The 20,064-nt window shown below is 47.9% G+C and overlaps 2 protein-coding genes across 19 annotated transcripts in view; one reads left to right on the top strand and one right to left on the bottom strand.

Annotated features, from left to right (window-relative positions):
* Positions 1-7,992: 7,992 nt before the first annotated feature.
* METTL18 (methyltransferase like 18) lies at positions 7,993-11,328 on the bottom strand. Of its 7 annotated transcripts, XM_030573623.1 has the most exons (3): positions 11,245-11,303; positions 10,440-10,548; positions 7,993-9,416 (listed from the first exon to the last, which is right to left on the bottom strand). In XM_030573623.1, the coding sequence occupies exon 3, from the start codon at positions 9,154-9,156 to the stop codon at positions 8,053-8,055; it is 1,104 nt and encodes a 367-aa protein (XP_030429483.1). In that variant the 5' UTR covers positions 9,157-9,416; positions 10,440-10,548; positions 11,245-11,303; the 3' UTR covers positions 7,993-8,052. The 7 variants fall into 7 exon arrangements, with proteins under 7 accessions (XP_030429483.1, XP_030429482.1, XP_030429481.1 ...); XM_030573622.1 differs by lacking the exon at positions 10,440-10,548 and having other exon boundaries at positions 11,266-11,328; XM_030573621.1 differs by lacking the exon at positions 10,440-10,548 and having other exon boundaries at positions 11,245-11,319.
* A 68-nt stretch (positions 11,329-11,396) lies between these two features.
* The window catches only part of C8H1orf112 (chromosome 8 C1orf112 homolog), a 38,870-nt gene continuing 30,202 nt past the window's right edge, over positions 11,397-20,064 (top strand). For 7 of the 12 annotated variants that reach the window (XM_030573735.1, XM_030573732.1, XM_030573731.1 and 4 more), the window contains exons 1-5: positions 11,397-11,518; positions 15,497-15,536; positions 16,933-17,021; positions 18,319-18,423; positions 19,400-19,540. In XM_030573735.1, coding sequence (XP_030429595.1) covers positions 11,420-11,518; positions 15,497-15,536; positions 16,933-17,021; positions 18,319-18,423; positions 19,400-19,540 — 474 coding nt within the window. In that variant the 5' untranslated portion in view covers positions 11,397-11,419. Of the gene's footprint in view, positions 11,519-15,496; positions 15,537-16,930; positions 17,022-18,318; positions 18,424-19,399; positions 19,541-20,064 lie in introns of those variants that run through there. The other 5 variants (XM_030573736.1, XM_030573738.1, XM_030573734.1 and 2 more) reach the window with 5 other exon arrangements.

Below are 20,064 nucleotides of genomic sequence, written 5' to 3'. Positions count from 1 at the left end.
CCTTCGGGAAGCGATGTAGGTGATGGGGTTGTTTTCGTGGCTGGTGAACCGCTCTCTGCTGGTGCACCAGGTGGTATTTCAGGCTCTGGCTGAGCGTCTTGGGTATGGTTATCTGCTGCTTCTGCCAGTTCAGGATCGCTGGCGCCCTCTGGCATTGGGGTTGAAGATGCGTTTGCAAGCGCTGGCGTCAGTGCTGGCAATGGTTCTGGTGCTGGTTGCGTTTCCAGGTCCGGGTCTGGGACTGGAGGTACTGTGGCTGTTGCAGTCGTAGGCAGGGGATAAGGGTCCACTACCTCTGTCTGGTAACACAGACGGGGCCTCTGTGGACGGTTCAGGAACAGGGATGGGTCTGGAGGCTTGCCTGGCTTGGCTGCGTGTTACCATTCCCACCCTCTTGGCCCGCTTTACCTGGTTGGCCAAGTCTTCTCCCAATAGCATGGGGATGGGATAATTGTCATAGACTGCAAAAGTCCACATTCCTGACCAGCCTTTGTACTGGACAGGCAGTTCAGCTGTAGGTAAGTCTACAGCTTGTGACATGAAAGGGTAAATTGTCACTTGGGCCTTTGGGTTGATGAATTTGGGGTCCACTAAGGATTGGTGGATAGCTGACACTTGTGCCCTCGTGTCTCTCCACGCGATAACCTTCTTTCTGCCCACTCTCAACATTTCCCTTAGCTCCGAGGGTATTTGAGAGGCATCTGGGCCTGAGGATCTTTGCTGTGATGGTGGTGTAATGAACTGCACTCGGTTGGGGTTCTTGAGGCAGTTGGTCTTTATATGTCCCAGTTCATTACAGTTAAAGCATCGCCCAGCTGACTGGTCACTGGGCCGAGGTGGGTTACTGGAGATTGGTGAGGTGAGAGAATAGGGAGTCGGCGGCTTTTCTTGAGTTGTAGGTGGGGTCTTGGGTTGCCCTCGGGTATAGAGTTTGTTGTCGGTGTGACCCCTGTGATATTCGCTTCCCTTGATAGTAGCTTTTTTCTTTTCTGCAACTTCCACCCATCTGCTCCAATCTCCCCTGCCTCAGTTATAGTTTTGGGCTTCCCATCTAGGATGTACCTTTCTATTTCCTCAGGAACACCCTCTAAGAACTGTTCCAATTGTATTAGGAGGTGAATGTCGTCCAGAGATTTAACATTGGCTCCTGATATCCAGGCATTATAATTCTTTCCAATGTGGTAGGCGAGTCGGGTGAATGACACATCTGGTTTCCACCTTAGGGCTCTGAACCTTTGACGAGCATGCTCAGGTGTTAGCCCCATTCTGATTCTGGCCTTGGTTTGAAAAAGTTTATAATCGTTCATGTTCTCCTTAGGCATTTCAGCCGCCACCTCTGCTAGGGGTCCACTGAGCAGTGGCCTCAGCTCTATCATGTACTGGTCTTCAGAGATGTTGTACCCATGGCAGGTCTTTTCAAAATTTTCTAGGAAGGCCTCAGTGTCATCACCTGCCTTGTAGGTGGGAAATTTCTTGGGATGTGGAACAATAACTGGCGAAGGGTTGTTAGGATTGGCTGTGTTCTTCTGCTTAGCTTGTTCTAATACCAGGGCCTGCTGGTAGCCCTCCCTGTGGAGTTCTATCTATCTTTTATGGGCAGCCTCTCTTTCTCTTTCTCTCTCTTTCTTTTATCTTCAGCTCTCTCCTGCGGGCAGCCTCTCTCTCTCTTTCTCTCAGCTCCATCTCTTTTTGTTTTATTTTTAATTCTTGTAGTTTCTTTTCCATGTCTCGCTTGTGGTCTGCGTCTTTGATTTGTTCCTCTGCCTCCAGTTTTGCCTGTTCCTGTTTCAGAGTGTCCTTGGTAGTCATGGTTTCTGAGTGTCCTTGGTAGTCATGGTTTCTGCTTTCTTGTGTTGGGGCGCCCTCTACTGTTTACTGCCTGAAATGCTGCTTCTCTGTTGCCTCCTTAGGGTTGCTTAGCAACAGAGTCTTTTTTTAACTCCTTCTACCTAGCTATTCCCGACAGAGTTAGAAAGAAAAAAAACCATTCATTTGCAAATGTGTTTTGCTGGTGTATGGTAACTCACAGCTGGAGTCCCTTTGTTTAACAAAAGACCTTGTTAAACCCTAAAGCCTTTGCCTTCAGAGTACTCAGAAGGGAAAGACCAAAAAAAACTTGCAGGCCTTTGCTTTTAAAAACAATCTCCTCTAACTTGCTTTACACACAGCTAGCAGGGAAAGAGAAAGTAAAAATCCTACTGGCTTTTGCTTCTAAACCCAAACCTCAGTCTGCCTGCAGATAGCTAGCAGGGAGAGAAATAAAAACCTCACTGGCTTTTGGATTCTATCTTATCTATCTATCCCACATGCTGCACACCATGTCATGGTATAAACCCCCACTCTGAACCTTAGCGTCCAAAAGATGGGGTACCAGCATGAATTCCTCTAAGCTCAATTACCAGCTCAGTACTTGTAGCGCTGCCACCAACCAGGAATTCCAGTGCCTGGTACACTCTGGTCCCCACAAAACCTTGCCCAGGGATCCCCAAGACCCAGTCCCTCTGGATCTTAACACAAGGAGAGTAAACTCTTTCCCTCACCGTTGCCTCTCCCAGGCTTCCCCTCCCTGGGTTACCCTGGAAGATCACTGTGATTCAAAGCCCTTGAATCTTAAAACAGAGAGGAAAATCCACCTCCCCCCCTCCTTCTCTCTCCCCCTCCCAGACTCTCCCTGAGAGAGAAAGTAATCCTAACACAGAGAGAAAATAACCTCTCTCCCCCTTCCCTCCTTTTTCCCCACCAATTCCCTGGTGAATCCAGACCCAGTCCCCTGGGGTCTCACCAGAATAAAAACACAATCAGGTTCTTAAACAAGAAAAGCTTTTAATTAAAGAAAGAAAAAACAGTAAAAATTATCTTTGTAAATTTAAGATGGAATATGTTACAGGGTCTTTCAGCTATAGACACTGGGAATACCCTCCCAGCCTAAGTATACAAGTACAAATTAAAATCCTTCCAGTCAAATACACATTTGAACTCCTTCCAGCCAAATACACATTTGCAAATAAAGAAAACAAACATAAGCCTAACTCGCCTTATCTACCTAGCACTCACTATTCTGGACATATAAGAGACTGTATCAGAGAGATTGGAGAGAAACTTGGTTGCATATCTGGTCACTCTCAGAACCCAGAGAGAACAACCACCAGACAGTAACAGAACACACAAAAACTTCCCTCCCTCAAGATTTGAAAGTATCCTGTCTCCTGATTGGTCCTCTGGTCAGGTGACAGCCAGGCTCACTGAACTTGTTAACCCTTTACAGGCAAAAGAGACATGAAGTACTCCTGTTCTATTAACCCTTAACTATCTGTTTATGACAGGCACAAAAAGGGTTCAGTCTGCAAAGCCAAGTGTCCAACAAGCAATTTTTTTTTCTAGCTTTGTGGCAACTAAATAGCTAGGCTATAGTAGGGCAGCGCTGTGCATGAGGTTGCAGTCGGGCACTCAAATCTTAGAGCAACCAGTCTTCCCAAAGCAGCACTCCACGGAGAAGACAGCCCCAGATCAAGCCCAGACATTCTGCTCCATGACAGAAATGCAGAAAGGGGATGGGGGACTGGAGACTTCCTAGAAGGGAAGGGTCATCCCTCCCCAACCTGATCCTGGTGCCAGGATGGAGGGATGTCTTTAGCCCAGGCTGAGTTCTAACTGCGGAAGAAAGGAATTTCTTCTAAAAGATGAAGCACGTGAAATCGGAGGAGACACGCTTGAAGGCAGAAGCAGAGGAGAGGAGAGAGGGCGAAGGGCTTGGAGGCGGAAATGAAGCTGAAGCACTTGGAGCTGGAAAATACTAAGCTGGATCAAGCAGGTAGCTCTAACAGTCCTTTACTGCTCCCCATTCCAAGAAAATCCCCTCCAGACCAGTTTATGGTGGAGCTGAGGCCACCAGTCAGTGGACTTTTAGCAAAAGTGGCAGCTGAAATGCCTAAAGAACACATGAACGAGTACGAACTTTTTAAAACAAAAGACCAGAATTAGGATGGGGCTAACTCCTGAGCATGCCCGTCGGTGGTTCAGAGCTCAAAGGTGGAAACCAGGCATGGCATTTTCCCAACATGCCTACCACATAGTAAAAAATTGGGATGCTTGGGTATGAGGCTCAAATGTTAAATCTTTGGAAAATCTGTCTGTCCTAATACAAATGGAGTAGCTCTTAGAGGGTGTTCCTGAGGATGTAGAAAGGTACTTCCTAGATTGGAAGCCCAAAACTGTAATTGAGGTGGGGAAGATCAGAGCCAAATAGGTGGAGGTGGCTGAGAAGAAGAAATCTAGTAGCAGTTGCTGCGGATACCAGACAGGGCAACCCAAGACAACACCCCACCATCGGAGTCAGCCCAAGGCCCCACCTCACAAGGAGAAGCCCTCCATACAGCCAGGGAAACCCCAGATGCCCTCTCGTCCTACCACCCTACTGTCCAACCACCCACCTCACCCCAGCCCACAGTCAGTTGGGCAATGCTTTAAATGTAACAAGTTGGGACATGTGAAAGCCAACTGCCCCAAGAGCACCAGACTGCAACTCATCACCCCTAGGGTCCCACCAAGGGCCTTCAGGCCCCGTCTCACAAATGCCCCCAGAGCAATGGGAAACTGTGTGTCAGCGGGAGGAAGATGACTGCGTGGAGAGACACTGGAGCACAGCACAGGTGTCAGCTATCCACCAATCCCTGGTGAACCCCAAATTCATCAACCCAGAAGCCTGAGTGATAGTGCAACCCTTTAAGGCCAGATTTTTAAACTTGCCTACCGCCAAGATACCTGTCCACTACAAGGACTGGTCAGGAATATGGATTTTTGCAGTCTATAATGATTATCCCATTTCCATGCTACTGGGAGAAGACTTAGACAACCACGTGAGGCTAACAAAAAGGGTGGGAATGGTCACCCGCAGCCAGACTAAACAGGCCTCCACTCTTAATTTGATTCCTGTGCCTCCTAGAAGAACCCAATCTGTGTCTTCTGATACCACAAGCCCGGGAACCCAGCCAGAGGTGGTGGAACCAGACCCCAGCCCAAAGTCTATGGCAGCAGTTGTAAAACCCGTTCCTGGAACCCAGCCAGAACCAGTCCAAGGATCAGAACTGGCAGAGCAGTCAGCACCAGAGCCTATGCTTGTAACACCACCAAAGTCAGGGGAGCCAGCACCAAAGGGTGCCACAGAGTCTGCACCTGCAGCAGTAGCTAAACTGGCGCAAAAAACTCAACCGGAGCATGAAATTTGACCAAGTGCACCAGTGAAGAGCAGTTTACAATAGACGGAGACACCCCCATCACCTGCATTACTTCCATTGGGATCGAGCCCAAGTCCCAACCCAGCAAGGAACTAATGTCTCTAGCATCAAGGGAGCAGTTCCAGGCAGAGCAGGAAGCGGATAAATGCCTTAAGGGAGCTTGGATGGTGACATGGAATGACCCATCCAAGGACAGAGAAAGGCTGTAACCTTGGGAGTTTAATACAAGCCTGGAGTAGCCAGTATTAATTTTTAGAATCCTTGTGGGCCCCCACCTTCTGCACTCCAAGTGCCAGAGTGGGGAATCAGCCTTGACAATACCCATCTTCAAACCTCAGACTTACTAACCTCCAAAACCAATGGCCAAATCCATCACCCTTAAAGTACATGACTGCTGCTGCTGACTTTAGCAGGAGTAGGATCATGGACAATAAAACATAAGGAAAGTGAATGGGGAATTTAGAAGCTCCAGAGTTGTTTTTGCTGGTTTCATCTCAAACAAATGACCTAAATGGATTATTTTCTTTATCTACCTTTGGGCCATGATATGGAAAGGGGAAATTAATTATACTATGTTAATTCTCTTGTTTTGTAGTTGCCTCTAGTGCCTGTGCTATAGCAGTAATAAAACCTCCAAGTATAAAGCCTGAAAAGGTCTGATATAGAAAAACCTCAAGGATGTTTCAAGAAGCTGTAGCTAAGAATAAAGTGAGGAAATTAAGCAAAGGAAAATTCATGCTGAACATCAGTATAAAGCCTGAAAAGGTCTGATATAGAAAAACCTCAAGGATGTTTCAAGAAGCTGTAGCTAAAAATAAAGTGAGGAAATTAAGCAAAGGAAAATTCATGCTGAACATCAGGAAAGAACAGTGGGTTCTGATAGTGAAGTATATTCTCAAAAGGATGTGGGGAACACTACATTGCATGACTAGTGACATTTACAATGTGGGAGAATACAGCAGTAAGCCAGCTCAAGGTCTGCAGTAATTGGCTATTAGTAAATACCTTGTGTGTATTGCAAGGCACACGTTCAAAGGCTGAATACATTCAACTATCTGAGCATTGCACTAGAAACCTAGGAACTAGGCTGCCATGGCTTATTGGCGCTGGAGGGTGTCTTTCTTTTATATATATAAATCTAAAAGAAGTCTTCTGAAATAGTTTTGGGGACACGAGTGGAAGGAATTAGGCAACTCTTCCATTATGGAAACAAGTACCTTGCAGAAGGATACAATATAGTAGATGGTTATTAGAACCTTTTCATCAACAGAACACATCTAGGATTCTCCTTCTTGCGTATCATGCTCCCAGTGCAAATGGATTGCACTCCCTTAGCTCTTAGACTTTTGACTCCCTGAGGCAATAGTAAAGTGAGACACACACACTGGTCATTATTGCTCACAACAGGTTGTGACTCAGATTGGAAAACAGCAGCAATGCTCTGCCAACCTTTGTCCACAGCCTCCCTCCCTTTATACCCAAACAAGTTGCCATTAAAAGTAGATTACCTTATAAAATCTGCTCAATCACCCTTCTGTGCTTTGGCCAGTAGTGTAAATATCAACATTATATATAGGGCTCTTTGTTTTCAGCTTTTTGTTTTAATCTGCCAGGAATTTATCAGTGTTTATTCAAAATTTAAAAAAACAGTGAAAAATGGGTAAAAGCTGAAAATGAAGGGCAGCAGGTGGTGGGAGAGGGGTGCTCGGTACTCACAATCTGCAGGGGGCAGGTGGTCTCAGCAACTTGGGCCTGGACCCCTGCCTGTCTTCCTCCCTCACTGTGAAGAGGAAGATGGTGCTAGGATGAGGGGCCATAGAACGTGAAAGCTCCACTCCATGAGTACTGGACCTTTTGCCAGATAGAGCCCCCTCCCAATCCTAAGCCTTCAACATGGCCCCAGGGCACAGAGCCCTATTTGCTTCACTTGCCAGACAGAGTCTCCTCCTGACTCCACCAGTAATCAGAAGATGCAGCCTTCCACTCTCCTCCTGACCCCTGCCTGTCAGACAGGGGAAGCAGATAGGGCCCTGCTGAAGGGCCAGGGTCAGGAGAGGCTTTGTCCAGAGGGGGCCAGTACTCAGTGCAGTCTTCTGGTCCCTTCCGAACACCGGCCTTTCAGACCCTGTCCGCTTCTTCAGTGCAATGGGGGAGCGAGATGGGTAGGGAGCTCAGATAGCCCAACCACTGCGCTTAGGACAGAATGTGAAGACCACGCTAGAGACTTTTAGGTGGATAGGATGTAAGTTTGTAGTTTGAGTAGGATATTTACAAGTTTTAAACGAAGCCCAGGTGAGGGTTGATTGCTAGCAATTACCATCTGATGACCCTTCAGTGGCTTACATTAAATGAACTGGTTTCAGTCCAGTCCTTAGTGGACCAGTGTCACTGCCACAATCAGAGTATTCACCACGACACTTGGTGGGCAGCCTCAGCAGACAGGCCAAGAACTGAATTAGAATGGAAGCCGAGTTCCCTTACCTGTAGAGCAGAGAGGAGGTAGATGGATGAAGCAAGTTGCACTGCTGCTTTCTCTGTTATATTTGTTTTATGACAGAGAATTTAAGAGTGCCTCACCTTGTCAATTTGGCACCTTCTGACAACACTTATAAAAACTCGTATGAAAAAAGCAAATATATACAATTATATAGTGAAAATGAATTCTTCACCTTTTTCTCCACTCACCCAAAGAAGGAAAAAGCAACCTGACCTATAAGACATTTCAGAACAACTCAACAGATAAAAAGGCAGCGGGGCATCTGGTTATAAATCACATCTTTATTAAGATATTTAACAGGCACAATGGGGAATGAATGGATTAACTGGAAATCTTAAAGGCCATTTCAATAATGTACCGCATCAGTCCTTCATCGATAACCTTGACAGTTCTAGTCCTGAACACATTCCTCTCTTCAATGAATTTTTCAAAGATATGCACACCACCTCCCACTCCAAAATAATGTGCTTTGGTAGCCAAATACACGCAGCCATTTTTATCCAACAGTTTAGAAATCGTATCATGCAAAGCACTGTAGTAGTCAGGATTGTAGATGGTCTCTGATGTGAGAATAAGGTCATACTTTGAAAAGGGTTTGTTGCCACTTAACAGTAGTTGGCTAAACTCAGTCCATTCTCCGGAAAAAAATCTGCACTTAGACATTAGAGCTGGTATGAAGTCTGCTTTCCTGTGCTTCTTTGAAGGAGGTTCACTAATTCTGCCATCACCACCACCATCAGTCCAGTTAGCCACTACATTAGGCAAGGTTATTTCATCAATCACAGTGCAGTTATAGTCCTGAAAGTGGACTTTTTCAGCTTTTCTCTTTAATGCAAGTATTCCCAGCAGCCCAGCCCCACAACCAAGATCCAAGACTGTCTTGTTGATAAACTGCATTTCAGCCTTTGACAAATAATCCATGAGATCAAAAGTGCATTCCCATATTTTCAGCCCTCCTTCATAGATGCCTGTGATAAGATCAGAGTGAGAAGAAATACTTTGAGACACTATGTCTTCTTCATGGGAGTCATCTGAAAGGGTCATTTCCATCACAGAAATATTTACACAGTATAGGCCCTGTACAGTGTCCATAACTTTATTTTCTAACACTTTGCTGAAATCTTCAGGAATATTATGCTCTTTGGCAACTTTAAAGTCAGCTCGTTTCTTTGGCAGCACCTGGACCTGGCTTTTATCAGGGTTACAGTTTGCTACTGGATCTGTAGTTTTGGGTGTTGCCTCATGTGCGCACACAGACTCCTTGTGCACAACATTTTCTTCTGATGAAATTTTTTTGCTCTTTTCTGTAGATCTGCCTGGATCCAAAGCAGGCTGTGCAGATTCCAGCTGCAAGGCTGTATCACCAAGAGTCTCAAGTTCATTTTCTGCTTTCTCTTCAATAGAGAAGTTAAATTGAAAAGCCATTTTCCTATGAAGTACAAAAAAAATAAATCACAGCTTATATCCAAAGTTACAATCGGGCAGACACTCATCCAATGAAACTGTTAATATAAATGTGATTTTTCTTCTATGGCTTGTGCAGATAAGAACTTGCTCCCTGGCTGTAAGGCTGCTCTGCCATAGTTAAAAGCTGTCTGCAAAAACCTTTACATTAGTCATCACTATGAAAGCCTCTACTTTGCAGGTATAATGGCCACTTTCTCTGCAAATTCATCTGTTGAATTCTATAAAAAGAGAAATATATGTCAAATATCACATTTCATTAAATTGAAAGATAAATACTTTGTGCTTGTATCTATCCAAAGGACAACATAAGTTACAAGTATTATCTAGTGCCACCTTGTAACATCCCTTTTAGGTAAGCAATTTTTACTATTCCCATTTCACAGAGGAGAAAACAAAAGACAATTAAGGGATTTGTGAAAGGTAATGCAGGAAGTGAATGGCAGAGTTGAGTAAAGTCTGGTCTCCTGAATAATTTAATCTTGTGCTTTAGTCACAGCCTTCCTCCTTGCAAAGCACACCGACAAGTTCAAGAAGATATAAATCGCTTGCCTACAGGAAACTAAAATTTAAACTTTGATTGTCCGACAAGAAAATGTCATTGTCCCTAATTTCAGATTGTGGACTCATTCTTGTCTGTAAATTAAAAGATTATTGCTCTGCATTCTACTTGGTCTATTTTAAACCACTATGCCAGGGTTTCTCCTGTTCTTTTTCAGGGCATCTGATTCTCACTTAGTATTATATGTTTGGTTTTGTCCTCACTTTACAATAAAAGTGACACCATCAGTCGGAAACTGTGCCAGAAATGAGACAATTTCTAATTTGAATAAGAATTCTAATATCTAAATAATATTATGGCTCATATGCATACCCATCTAGTTTGAAAACTAGATCCAGCCACACAGACTAGCACTACTCTAGTTCTCCACTAGCACCGCCTGCAGTAGGGTGACCAGATGTCCCGATTTTATACGGACAGTTACTATTTTTGGGTCTTTTTCTCATATAGGCTCCTATTACCCCTCACCTCTGTCCCAATTTTTCACACTTGCTGTCTGGTTGCCCTAGCCTGCAGCTGCACTAATTCTGCACACATTTCACCCCATGCTTAACCTTACTCCTGTGAGCAATCCCACTGCTTTGAGGGGTTCTTGTCTTTAATGGACAACAATCTTGTGAGCAGAGTTTAGCAAGTGCATAAATGTTTGCACGATTGGGGCCTAAGGCTCTGTTCTTCTCACCTTACTATTTGTGCTACAGTAGCCTCTGGAGTCTAAGATCGTGGCCCCACTGTGCTGGGCACTGTACATGTAGAGCAAGAGATCGTTTGTCCTGAAGAATTTGCAATCTCTGAAGAGACCAGACACAGGATGAGAAGGGGAAAAGAGCCAGAGAGTTCAGGAGTGTGACTTGCCTAGACACTCAACAGGCCAATGGCACAGCTGGGAAGAGATGCCATGTCTCCTGGTGCTCACTCCCCTGCTCTATCTGCTGCTTCCCCAGAACAAATCTGTCCGTGGCTGGCTGGGAGGGAGGGCGTCACTCACCCTGTCTGGGGCCCCCCTTGTCCCTGGCTGTCTGGGGGGGAAGGGGGTCACTCATCCTGTCTGGGGCCCCTCTTGTCCCTGGCTGTCTGGGGGGGAAGGGGGTCACTCATCCTGTCTGGGGCCCCTCTTGTCCCTGGCTGGCTGGGGGGGAAGGGGGTCACTCATCCTGTCTGGGGCCCCTCTTGTCCCTGGCTGGCTGGGGGGGAAGGGGGTCACTCACCCTGCCCGGGGCCCCCCTTGTCCCTGGCTGTTGGGGAGGGGTCACTCACTCTGTCCCGGCCCTGGCTGGGGGGGAGGGGGTCACTCACCCTGCCCGGGGCCCCTCTTGTCCCTGGCTGGGGGGAGGGGGTCACTCACCCTGCCCGGGGCCCCCCTTGTCCCTGGCTGGCTGGGGGGGAGGGGGTCACTCATCCTGTCTGGGGCCCCCCTTGTCCCTGGCTGTTGGGGAGGGGTCACTCACTCTGTCCCAGCCCTGGCTGGGGGGGAGGGGGTTACTCACCCTACGCGCAGGGCTACATACAGCACCTACCGGCCCTGTGCCGAGCCCGGCCGCCTCACTCCGCCGCGCGCTCTGCCCCTCCCCTCCCCACGCGGCGCGGCCCTGCCGCGGGGGCTGCTGGGAGAGCGCGAGCCGCGCCGTGGCTGCCGGTGGCGGGACTGAGCCGGGCTGGGCCATGTCCCCGGCGGACCCCGAGCTGCTGCTGCGGGAGCTGGGCGGCTGGGACGGGGCGCTCTGCCGCCGGGAGCTGCCCTGCGTCCTGCCCCGCCTGCTCATATCCTTCTGCGGGGCCCCGGCGTGTCAGTGGGGCTGTGAGTGCTGGGAGGTGTCGGGGGGGTGCGGCTGGGCCATGCAGGGTGTCAGTGGGGCTGTGAGTGCTGGGGGGTGTCAGGGGTGCGGCTGGGCCATGCAGGGTGTCAGTGGGGTTGTGAGTGCTGGGGGGTGTCAGGGGGGTGCGGCTGGGCCATGCAGGGTGTCAGTGGGGCTGTGAGTGCTGGGAGGTGTCGGGGGGGTGCGGCTGGGCCATGCAGGGTGTCAGTGGGGCTGTGAGTGCTGGGGGGTGTCACGGGGTGCGGCTGGGCCATGCAGGGTGTCAGTGGGGCTGTGAGTGCTGGGGGGTGTCGGGGGTGTGCGGCTGGGCCATGCAGGGTGTCAGTGGGGCTGTGAGTGCTGAGGGGTGTCGGGGGTGCGGCTGGGCCATGCAGGGTGTCAGTGGGGCTGTGAGCGCTGGGGGGTGTCGGGGGGTGCGGCTGGGCCATGCAGGGTGTCAGTGGGGCTGTGAGCGCTGGGGGGTGTCGGGGGTGCGGCTGGGCCATGCAGGGTGTCAGTGGGGCTGTGAGCGCTGGGGGGTGTCGGGGGTGCGGCTGGGCCATGCAGGGTGTCAGTGGGGCTGTGAGCGCTGGGGGGTGTCGGGGGGTGCGGCTGGGCCATGCAGGGTGTCAGTGGGGCTGTGAGTGCTGGGGGGTGTCAGGGGTGCGGCTGGGCCATGCAGGGTGTCAGTGGGACTGTGAGTGCTGGGGGGTGTCACGGGGTGCGGCTGGGCCATGCAGGGTGTCAGTGGGGCTGTGAGTGCTGGGGGGTGTCAGGGGTGCGGCTGGGCCATGCAGGGTGTCAGTGGGACTGTGAGTGCTGGGGGGTGTCACAGGGTGCGGCTGGGCCATGCAGGGTGTCAGTGGGGCTGTGAGTGCTGGGGGGTGTCACGGGCTGCGGCTGGGCCATGCAGGGTGTCAGTGGGGCTGTGAGTGCTGGGGGGTGTCACGGGCTGCGGCTGGGCCATGCAGGGTGTCAGTTGGGCTGTGAGTGCTGAGGGGTGTCGGGGGTGCGGCTGGGCCATGCAGGGTGTCAGTGGGGCTGTGAGTGCTGGGGGGTGTCACGGGGGTGCGGCTGGGCCATGCAGGGTGTCAGTGGGGCTGTGAGTGCTGGGGGGTGTCACGGGACTGCGGCTGGGCCATGCAGGGTGTCAGTGGGGCTGTGAGTGCTGGGGGGTGTCACGGGACTGCGGCTGGGCCATGCAGGGTGTCAGTGGGGCTGTGAGTGCTGGGGGGTGTCACAGGGTGCGGCTGGGCCATGCAGGGTGTCAGTGGGGCTGTGAGTGCTGGGGGGTGTCAGGGGGGTGCGGCTGGGCCATGCAGGGTGTCAGTGGGACTGTGAGTGCTGGGGGGTGTCACGGGACTGCGGCTGGGCCATGCAGGGTGTCAGTGGGGCTGTGAATGCTGGGGTGTGTCACGGGGGTGCGGCTGGGCCATGCAGGGTGTCAGTGGGGCTGTGAGTGCTGGGGGGTGTCAGGGGGGTGCGGCTGGGCCATGCAGGGTGTCAGTGGGGCTGTGAGTGCTGGGGGGTGTCACGGGGGTGCGGCTGGGCCATGCAGGGTGTCAGTGGGGCTGGGGGGTGTCACGGGGTGCGGCTGGGCCATGCAGGGTGTCAGTGGGGCTGTGAGTGCTGGGGGGTGTCAGGGGGCTGCGGCTGGGCCATGCAGGGTGTCAGTGGGGCTGTGAGTGCTGGGGGGTGTCAGGGGGGTGCGGCTGGGCCATGCAGGGTGTCAGTGGGGCTGTGAGTGCTGGGGGGTGTCACGGGGGTGCGGCTGGGCCATGCAGGGTGTCAGTGGGGCTGGGGGGTGTCACGGGGTGCGGCTGGGCCATGCAGGGTGTCAGTGGGGCTGTGAGTGCTGGGGGGTGTCAGGGGGCTGCGGCTGGGCCATGCAGGGTGTCAGTGGGGCTGTGAGTGCTGGGGGGTGTCAGGGGGGTGCGGCTGGGCCATGCAGGGTGTCAGTGGGGCACGAATGGGGCTGTGAGTGCTGGGGGTGACAGTGGAGCACGAATGGGGCTGTGAGTGCTGTGGGGTGACAGTGGAGCAGCTGGCAGTGATGGGGCACTGGGGGGTGGAGCTGAGGTGCTGCAGGGTGTCACTGGGATTGAGGCTCTGTGGGGTGCCCCAAGGATGGGACTCTGTAGGGTGTCACTGGGGCAGTGCTGGGGCACTGTAGGATGTCACTGCAGTGAGGCTGGGATGCAGGGCCAGAGCCAGGGCACTGGGGGGTATCGCTGGGGCCAGGGTGCTGTGGGGTGTTGCTGGGACAGGAATGGAAGTGGTATCAGGTGCTGATGGAGTGGCACAGGGGCAGAGTTGTGGGTGTTGGGGGTAGGGATAGGGCAGGTGTCTGCACTGATGAGAGCTGATGTGGGGTAGCTGTTGGGTGGTGTTGGGGCAGTCATAAGGTTGATGGGTTAATGCAGGGTCTCCATTGCCCAGCACTGTTGGTTTCTGACTGCTAGGCACCCATAACTATTTGCAGCCCATTGCTTTCTTACCCTGTTCTCCAACCTTAGCTATCAGTTGTCGCTAGGTTTCTCTGACTTCCTCCCTGCTCCCATTGCTGTGTACTGTATTTAGTTTTTGTACACTTATCCCACTGACCCCTAAAACTATAAAGTTCCTTCAGGGCTCTGGATGAGTGTGGGACTCCTCCTCGCAGAGCGGCTTTTGGGGTCCTGGCTTTTCAGTTTAACTTTTCTAAAGATGAGGTTACCAAAATAAAAATAACAGAGTATCACAGAGTTCTGAAAATAAAGAACATGTGAGCCTCGTTAGCAAATGTAACAGCAGTGCAGTAAAGTGAAAATTCAATTTAAAAATAATTCAGTATTCCAAAGGGGTAAATTTTGAAATGTAGCAACCCTGAATTCTAATAATCTTCTTAAAATAACACACTTTACAAGAATAAACATGTAAAAGGAAAACTGCAGTGAAAAGAAGATTCTGATTCTGACACTGAATTATAAAAGATGAGTAAAAGAATTTATGAGCACCAACTTTTAGTTATTTAAAGTTATTGAATGTTATTCTATGTAGAGAGACAAGGTGGGTGAGGTAATACCTTTTGTTGAACCAACTTCTGTTGATGACAGAGACAAGTTTTTGAGTGCCACAGAGCTGTTCTTCAGGTCTGGGAAAGGAATTGCCAGCCTCACAGCAAAATGCAAGGTGGAACAGATTGTTCAGCATAAGTAGTTAGCACATATTGTAAGGGACCATTGAAGGTAGAGTGGCTTGTTTACTCTTCTGCAGTCATAGGACAAAGAAGGGGGTTTATAGGTTACAGATTGTTGTAATAAATTGTAAATCCACAGTCTCTCTCTTGGGTCCATGGTTTTTTGAAAGCATTGTGCAGGTTTCTTTTGAGAATGAGGACATAAACGCTTTGTGAAAAGTGTTCACCCACAGGGGCTATAGGGTGTTTTTGCTGCTGGGAGTTCCTTTAGCAGACCTGAAGAACCTGTGACTCAAAAGCTTGTCTCCAACAGGAGCTGGTCCAATAAAGATATTACCTCACCTGCCTTGTCTCTCTAATATCCTGGAAACATTACACAAGTACAACTACACTGCATGCTATCTTTTATGTAGACAATCTGATTAACGGTAGGTTAGAGAGTGTGGTTACTGGAATGCATTGGAAAGTAGGAATAATTCAAAATTATAAACAAAATTCTATTCATTTTTGTATTTGATTAAAGTAGTTAAGAAATATTTTTTTTTGTTGCGCTAATTCACTTTGAAGAAGGTGTCTGTGTGTATATAGTCATATTTATATTGGTCCTGATCCTGCAAGCATTTAAACACATGGTGGACGCTACTAAGGAAATAGTGCCATTGCTTTATCACATCCTTTAAAGTGTTTGCAGAACTGGAGTCATAGCAACTTCCATAGTAGGATTAGTCTGTACATATTTGGGTTTCTTTTCTTTAACATTTTTACTCTGTGTATCAAAATTCTGACGACTGGACCGAGCATATTCGTAAGTTATAACTTTATTTGGTGTTACAGTGCCTCTTTCCTATAAGGCTTTTTGTATTACAATTATTGTACTGTAGTCCCCGTGTTAATTACAAATACTTTTACAAAACCAAGGAAGATAATGTTATAAGACAGTCTTCAATAATCACAGACATTCTGAACAACTTAAAAACAAAAAGAGAAATAGATTCATGTGTGTGTATGAAGATGTTTTTCCTTTTGGGCCATTGATAATTGCTAGGGTATTTTTTAAAAATAAAATCTCTTTTCACTTTCTGTCTCATTTGTACACTAGTATCGCAATTTGTCATCAGCATGGAAGTGGTTCTAAGCCAGGCATGGGCAAACTTTTTGGCCTGAGGGCCACATCAGGTTTCAGAAATTGTATGGAGGGCCGGTTAGGGGAGAGGGTCGTGGTCCAGCCCCCACCTCCTATCCGCCCCTGCCCCCCAGGATTGCTGCCCCATCTGCCCCCGGCTCTCTGTCCCCTGACTGCCCCTGCACCCCCTGCCTCTGACTGCCCCCGCCGGCCCTTCCAATCCCCCCCTCTCATTCCTGACAGCCCCCCAGGGACCCCTGCCCCATCCAACCATCCCTTCTCCCTGTCCCTTGACTGCCTCTGGAATACCTGTCCCTGACTGTCCCCTGCCACCCCATCCAACCCCTCCTCTCATTCCTGACTGCCCCCCCCGGGACCCCTACCCCCATTCAAGCCCTTGCCCTCTGACCGCCCTGCCCCCCCAAACTCCCCTGCCCTCTATCCAACCCCCCTGCTCCCTGCCCCTTTACCACTTCCTAGAGCACCTGTGGCTTGCGGCGCTACAGCTGCACTGCCTGGCTGGAGCCAGCCACACTGTCAGCACCGCACAGCGTAGAGCACCGGGTCAGGCCGGGCTCTGCAGCTGCACTGCTCCAGAAGCTCGCAGCCCCTCATGCCCAGAGCATTGTGCCCACAGTGGGGCAAGCTGAGACTGCGGAGGAGGGAACATCAGGGGAGGGGCTAGCCTCCCGGGGCAGGGCAGGAGGGTCCTGTGGGCCAGATGTGGCTGGCGGGCCGTAGTTTGCTCACCTCTGTTCTAGTCCATGTGGCCTGGTATCCTATCTATATTATATAGTGCTGTATATCAGACTGTTGCTTCCTGGGAAGGTAAAGACCCCTATATTCATGCACCTCTCCAAATGGGCATTGTTATGGGGGTGGGGTGGGATTCCATTCTTCCTTCCTTCCTAACCCTCTCAGGCTATCAATTTTATTTGTTAAGGTCACTATCCCCTTTTACCGTCAGAAAGAATACTTGTGCAGTTGCAAGTATTTTTATTATAGCAGGACTTTGGTGTTGATATCTTTTTGATCATTTTATGGTGTTCTCCTTTACTGCAAATATTTTGCTTCACAGGTGTGCTGAGGATTCTGACTGAAATGTTTCTGCCTCATATCAACCTTTCAGAATTAGAGCAAACCTTTTTCTCAAAAGTGTTACCCAAGGTATGATGTCTTCCGTAATGTGAAGAATCAAACATCAATACAGTACTAAAAACCTGGTTACTACAAAGTCTGTAGTAGTTTGTATGATAGAATTCTTGTTTTGAAATCAAGCTAATGTTTGAAATACATTCCCTTTCACTCTAAAATGATCTCATGATTCTATATCCTGAGTCCTGCTCCTGTGATTTTTATTGTTGGTTTCAATGGCAGGAAGAGTGGGCCAATGATGTTATGCATGGTGGAGTCAATAATAAAGTGAATTTTAAAAGCCTGTTTTGAGAAAAAATGACCTATTAAAACAGACGATAAGCAACTGCAGAATTACATTATTATGATTATTATTATAATTTGAGGGTGCTTCTTTGGCTAAATAAATTGCAAGGCCCAAGACTAAAGTATTTGTAGCAAATAATCTATAAGACCAAATTAACCTGGGATATGGTCAGTCCTGACAACATGAAATACTCCCTATTTATTATAGTTATACTGAAATTCTTAAATTAAATATTCACATTTTAAATGAAATAGAAGAGACTACAATAGGGGTTGCCTAGCTCCCTAGGGGTTTAATTCCCTAGAACCCCTGCTTGTAGACAACAGGAAGTCTGTAAGAGCTCCTGGTCAGTTCCTACTCCAATATTAATCATCATCAACAGATTTTCAGAGCATAGAAAGAAACTGGTTCATAATGTGCATATCCTAAACCTTTGTAATTTCACCACGTTAGTGATGCAACGTTCTATATATGCTTGGAAAGAACTGCTTATATCTTTCTAATTCCATGACTAACAACGCTAAGGCATCAAGACCAACCAAAAGAAAAACAAGTCTTCAAAATGGCATGACCTCCAAACCTTTTCAGAATAACAACCAACAAAACAAAACAAAACTCTCTATCACCAAAATGATTGATTTGAACCAAACTTAAGAGAAGTCTGTGCTAGGGTATGATGTAGTACATACAATTTGTAGTAATGTGAATATTGGTTAAAGTTGGGGTTGGAGGTTAAATAGGAAGCTCCTTTAAAGTAACTATAGAGAGACTCATTTCTGTGTACTAACAGAATACGTGATATCTGCCCCCATCTTAAATAGAAGTGCAGCCTGTGGAAACTGCAGGTTATGACATGCAATACTTCTTGCTTCAAACAGCTAGGCTGTGAAGCATAAGTGTCTGCATTCCACACCTCCATGCCAAAGATGAAAGTGGATGTATGATGAGTGCCCTGGTTTTATACTGGGTATATGTTGGAGTCTAATAATATCAGTTTTATTTTAATTTGCCATATTCTGACAGGCAATACAATTATTTGATGATTTGTTGTATGAATTATCCAGTCAAGCCAAAGGACTAACCAGCCAGAACAGAGAATTATGCAAAGCGATGAGGAATGTTTTACAGGTAAGTCTATTGAAATGAGCTGTAAGAGCAGTGGTTAGGTGATTATATATTTTTTACCAAAAATGTGGAGAGATTTGTGAAGTGTTTGTGCCAGTAACAACTGAATGTAAAATTCCATTCTGGATTTGTCATAGTGCAACTAGTTTGAATATGTCAGGCAGTGTCCATACATTTCTGTTGATAAAGGGTAGTTCAGCATGTGTATAAATACTTTCAAGATTGGGGCCTTAGACCTCCAGCCCTCAGCATTGTTAGTCTTGATTTTCATCATGTTGCATTGTGAGGTTTCATGTTTATCTGTCATTGACTCTATGTGATATTCCATCATCAGTAATAAAGATTCTGCCAGCCAGATTCTGCCCTTCATGACACACATGCAGTTCCACTGTATTCATTAATGTTACAAAAGTGTAACTGAGGGTAAAATTTAACCTGCAGTTGGATTTGAGTTAAAAATTTGATAGATCATGTGTAAGCCAGAATAGAATCCATTTTTTTATCCAGGATCTGGACTGGGTCAGCTGTGCTAACAGGAATAATTAGTAGTAAAAAAAAGCAAGCAGATGTTGTTCTAAATGCTCTCAAGGAGCTGAGCCAGTATTTAGGAAGGTGCCATTTTTTTCATAATCACCTTTTAGGGTATAATTGTGCTTTGACAGCTCTGTTAGTTGATACTGTCAATCTTGAAATAATAAATAACTGATAAACAGCAGACAATACAAACATGATTCTCATGTAAAGAGAATATGACATCACAGAAAAGCTGTGGTCTGAAACTGCTGCTGTCTTTTTTACAGAGCTTCATTCATCTTTCTGGCTTCCTAATACTTTTCCGTTTGCTAATGTCCTAAAAGACAGAGAACAGTTTAGCCAAATGCACAAGGGAAGAGCTGCTTAACAATTTTTGCTTTTTGAATTAACTGCTTCAGTGTATTGTTATAGATTGTGCCTTCAGTGATGATGATCTCACTTGCAGACTATGGTGCAGCTGCTGGAAACTCTGACGGGTTGTGTGCGACATATCTGTACCCTGCAGGAGCCTGTGCCTCTAGAGAGTATCCGTAGCCTTCCCTCTTCCATTCTTTATGTAATCAAAAACACATTTATGCACTGCAAGGTAGGTCTCTGGATTAACAGGAGAAAAAACTATTCTAGTTCTAGTTATAGATCATTTGAAAAAATCCTTTGAGATGTGATTTTTGCTTTGAAAAGTTACTTTTGTGTCTTTCCATATTTGTTGTCTCAATATTGGATCAAATGTGCTCAGTTTACAAGTATGAAGATGGCTTTTCCAACTGCCAGCTCTGCAAACTCAACATAGCCTCTGAAAGCCAAGCTCAGTTATTTCCATCTTGTGCATTATTACCAGTAATAAAGGTGATTCTGATGAAATTCATACCGTTTAAGATGAGAAGGGATCATTAGATTATCTAGTCTGATCTGTATACCACAGGCCATTACACTTCACCTGGTTACTCCTATATTGTACCCAATAAGTTGTTTAACTAATTAGGTCCTCATTCAGGGCCGGTGCAACCATTTAGGTGACCTAGGCGGTCACCTAGGGTGCTGGCATTTGGGGGGTGCCATTTTCTTCAGCAGCGACCGCGGCGGCCGGATCTTCAGCCGCCCTAGTCGCCA

Source organism: Gopherus evgoodei, chromosome 8, assembly GCF_007399415.2.
Source record: "Gopherus evgoodei ecotype Sinaloan lineage chromosome 8, rGopEvg1_v1.p, whole genome shotgun sequence".
Lineage (NCBI taxonomy): Eukaryota > Metazoa > Chordata > Testudines > Testudinidae > Gopherus > Gopherus evgoodei.
The sequence above is the reverse complement of the archived record's forward strand: the minus strand, read 5'-3'. Positions and strand labels throughout refer to the sequence as shown.

Bases quoted from the DNA above. Each gene is read 5' to 3' on its own strand.
- METTL18 (XM_030573622.1), bottom strand. From the start codon at position 9,156: ATGGCTTTTCAATTTAACTTCTCTATTGAAGAGAAAGCAGAAAATGAA.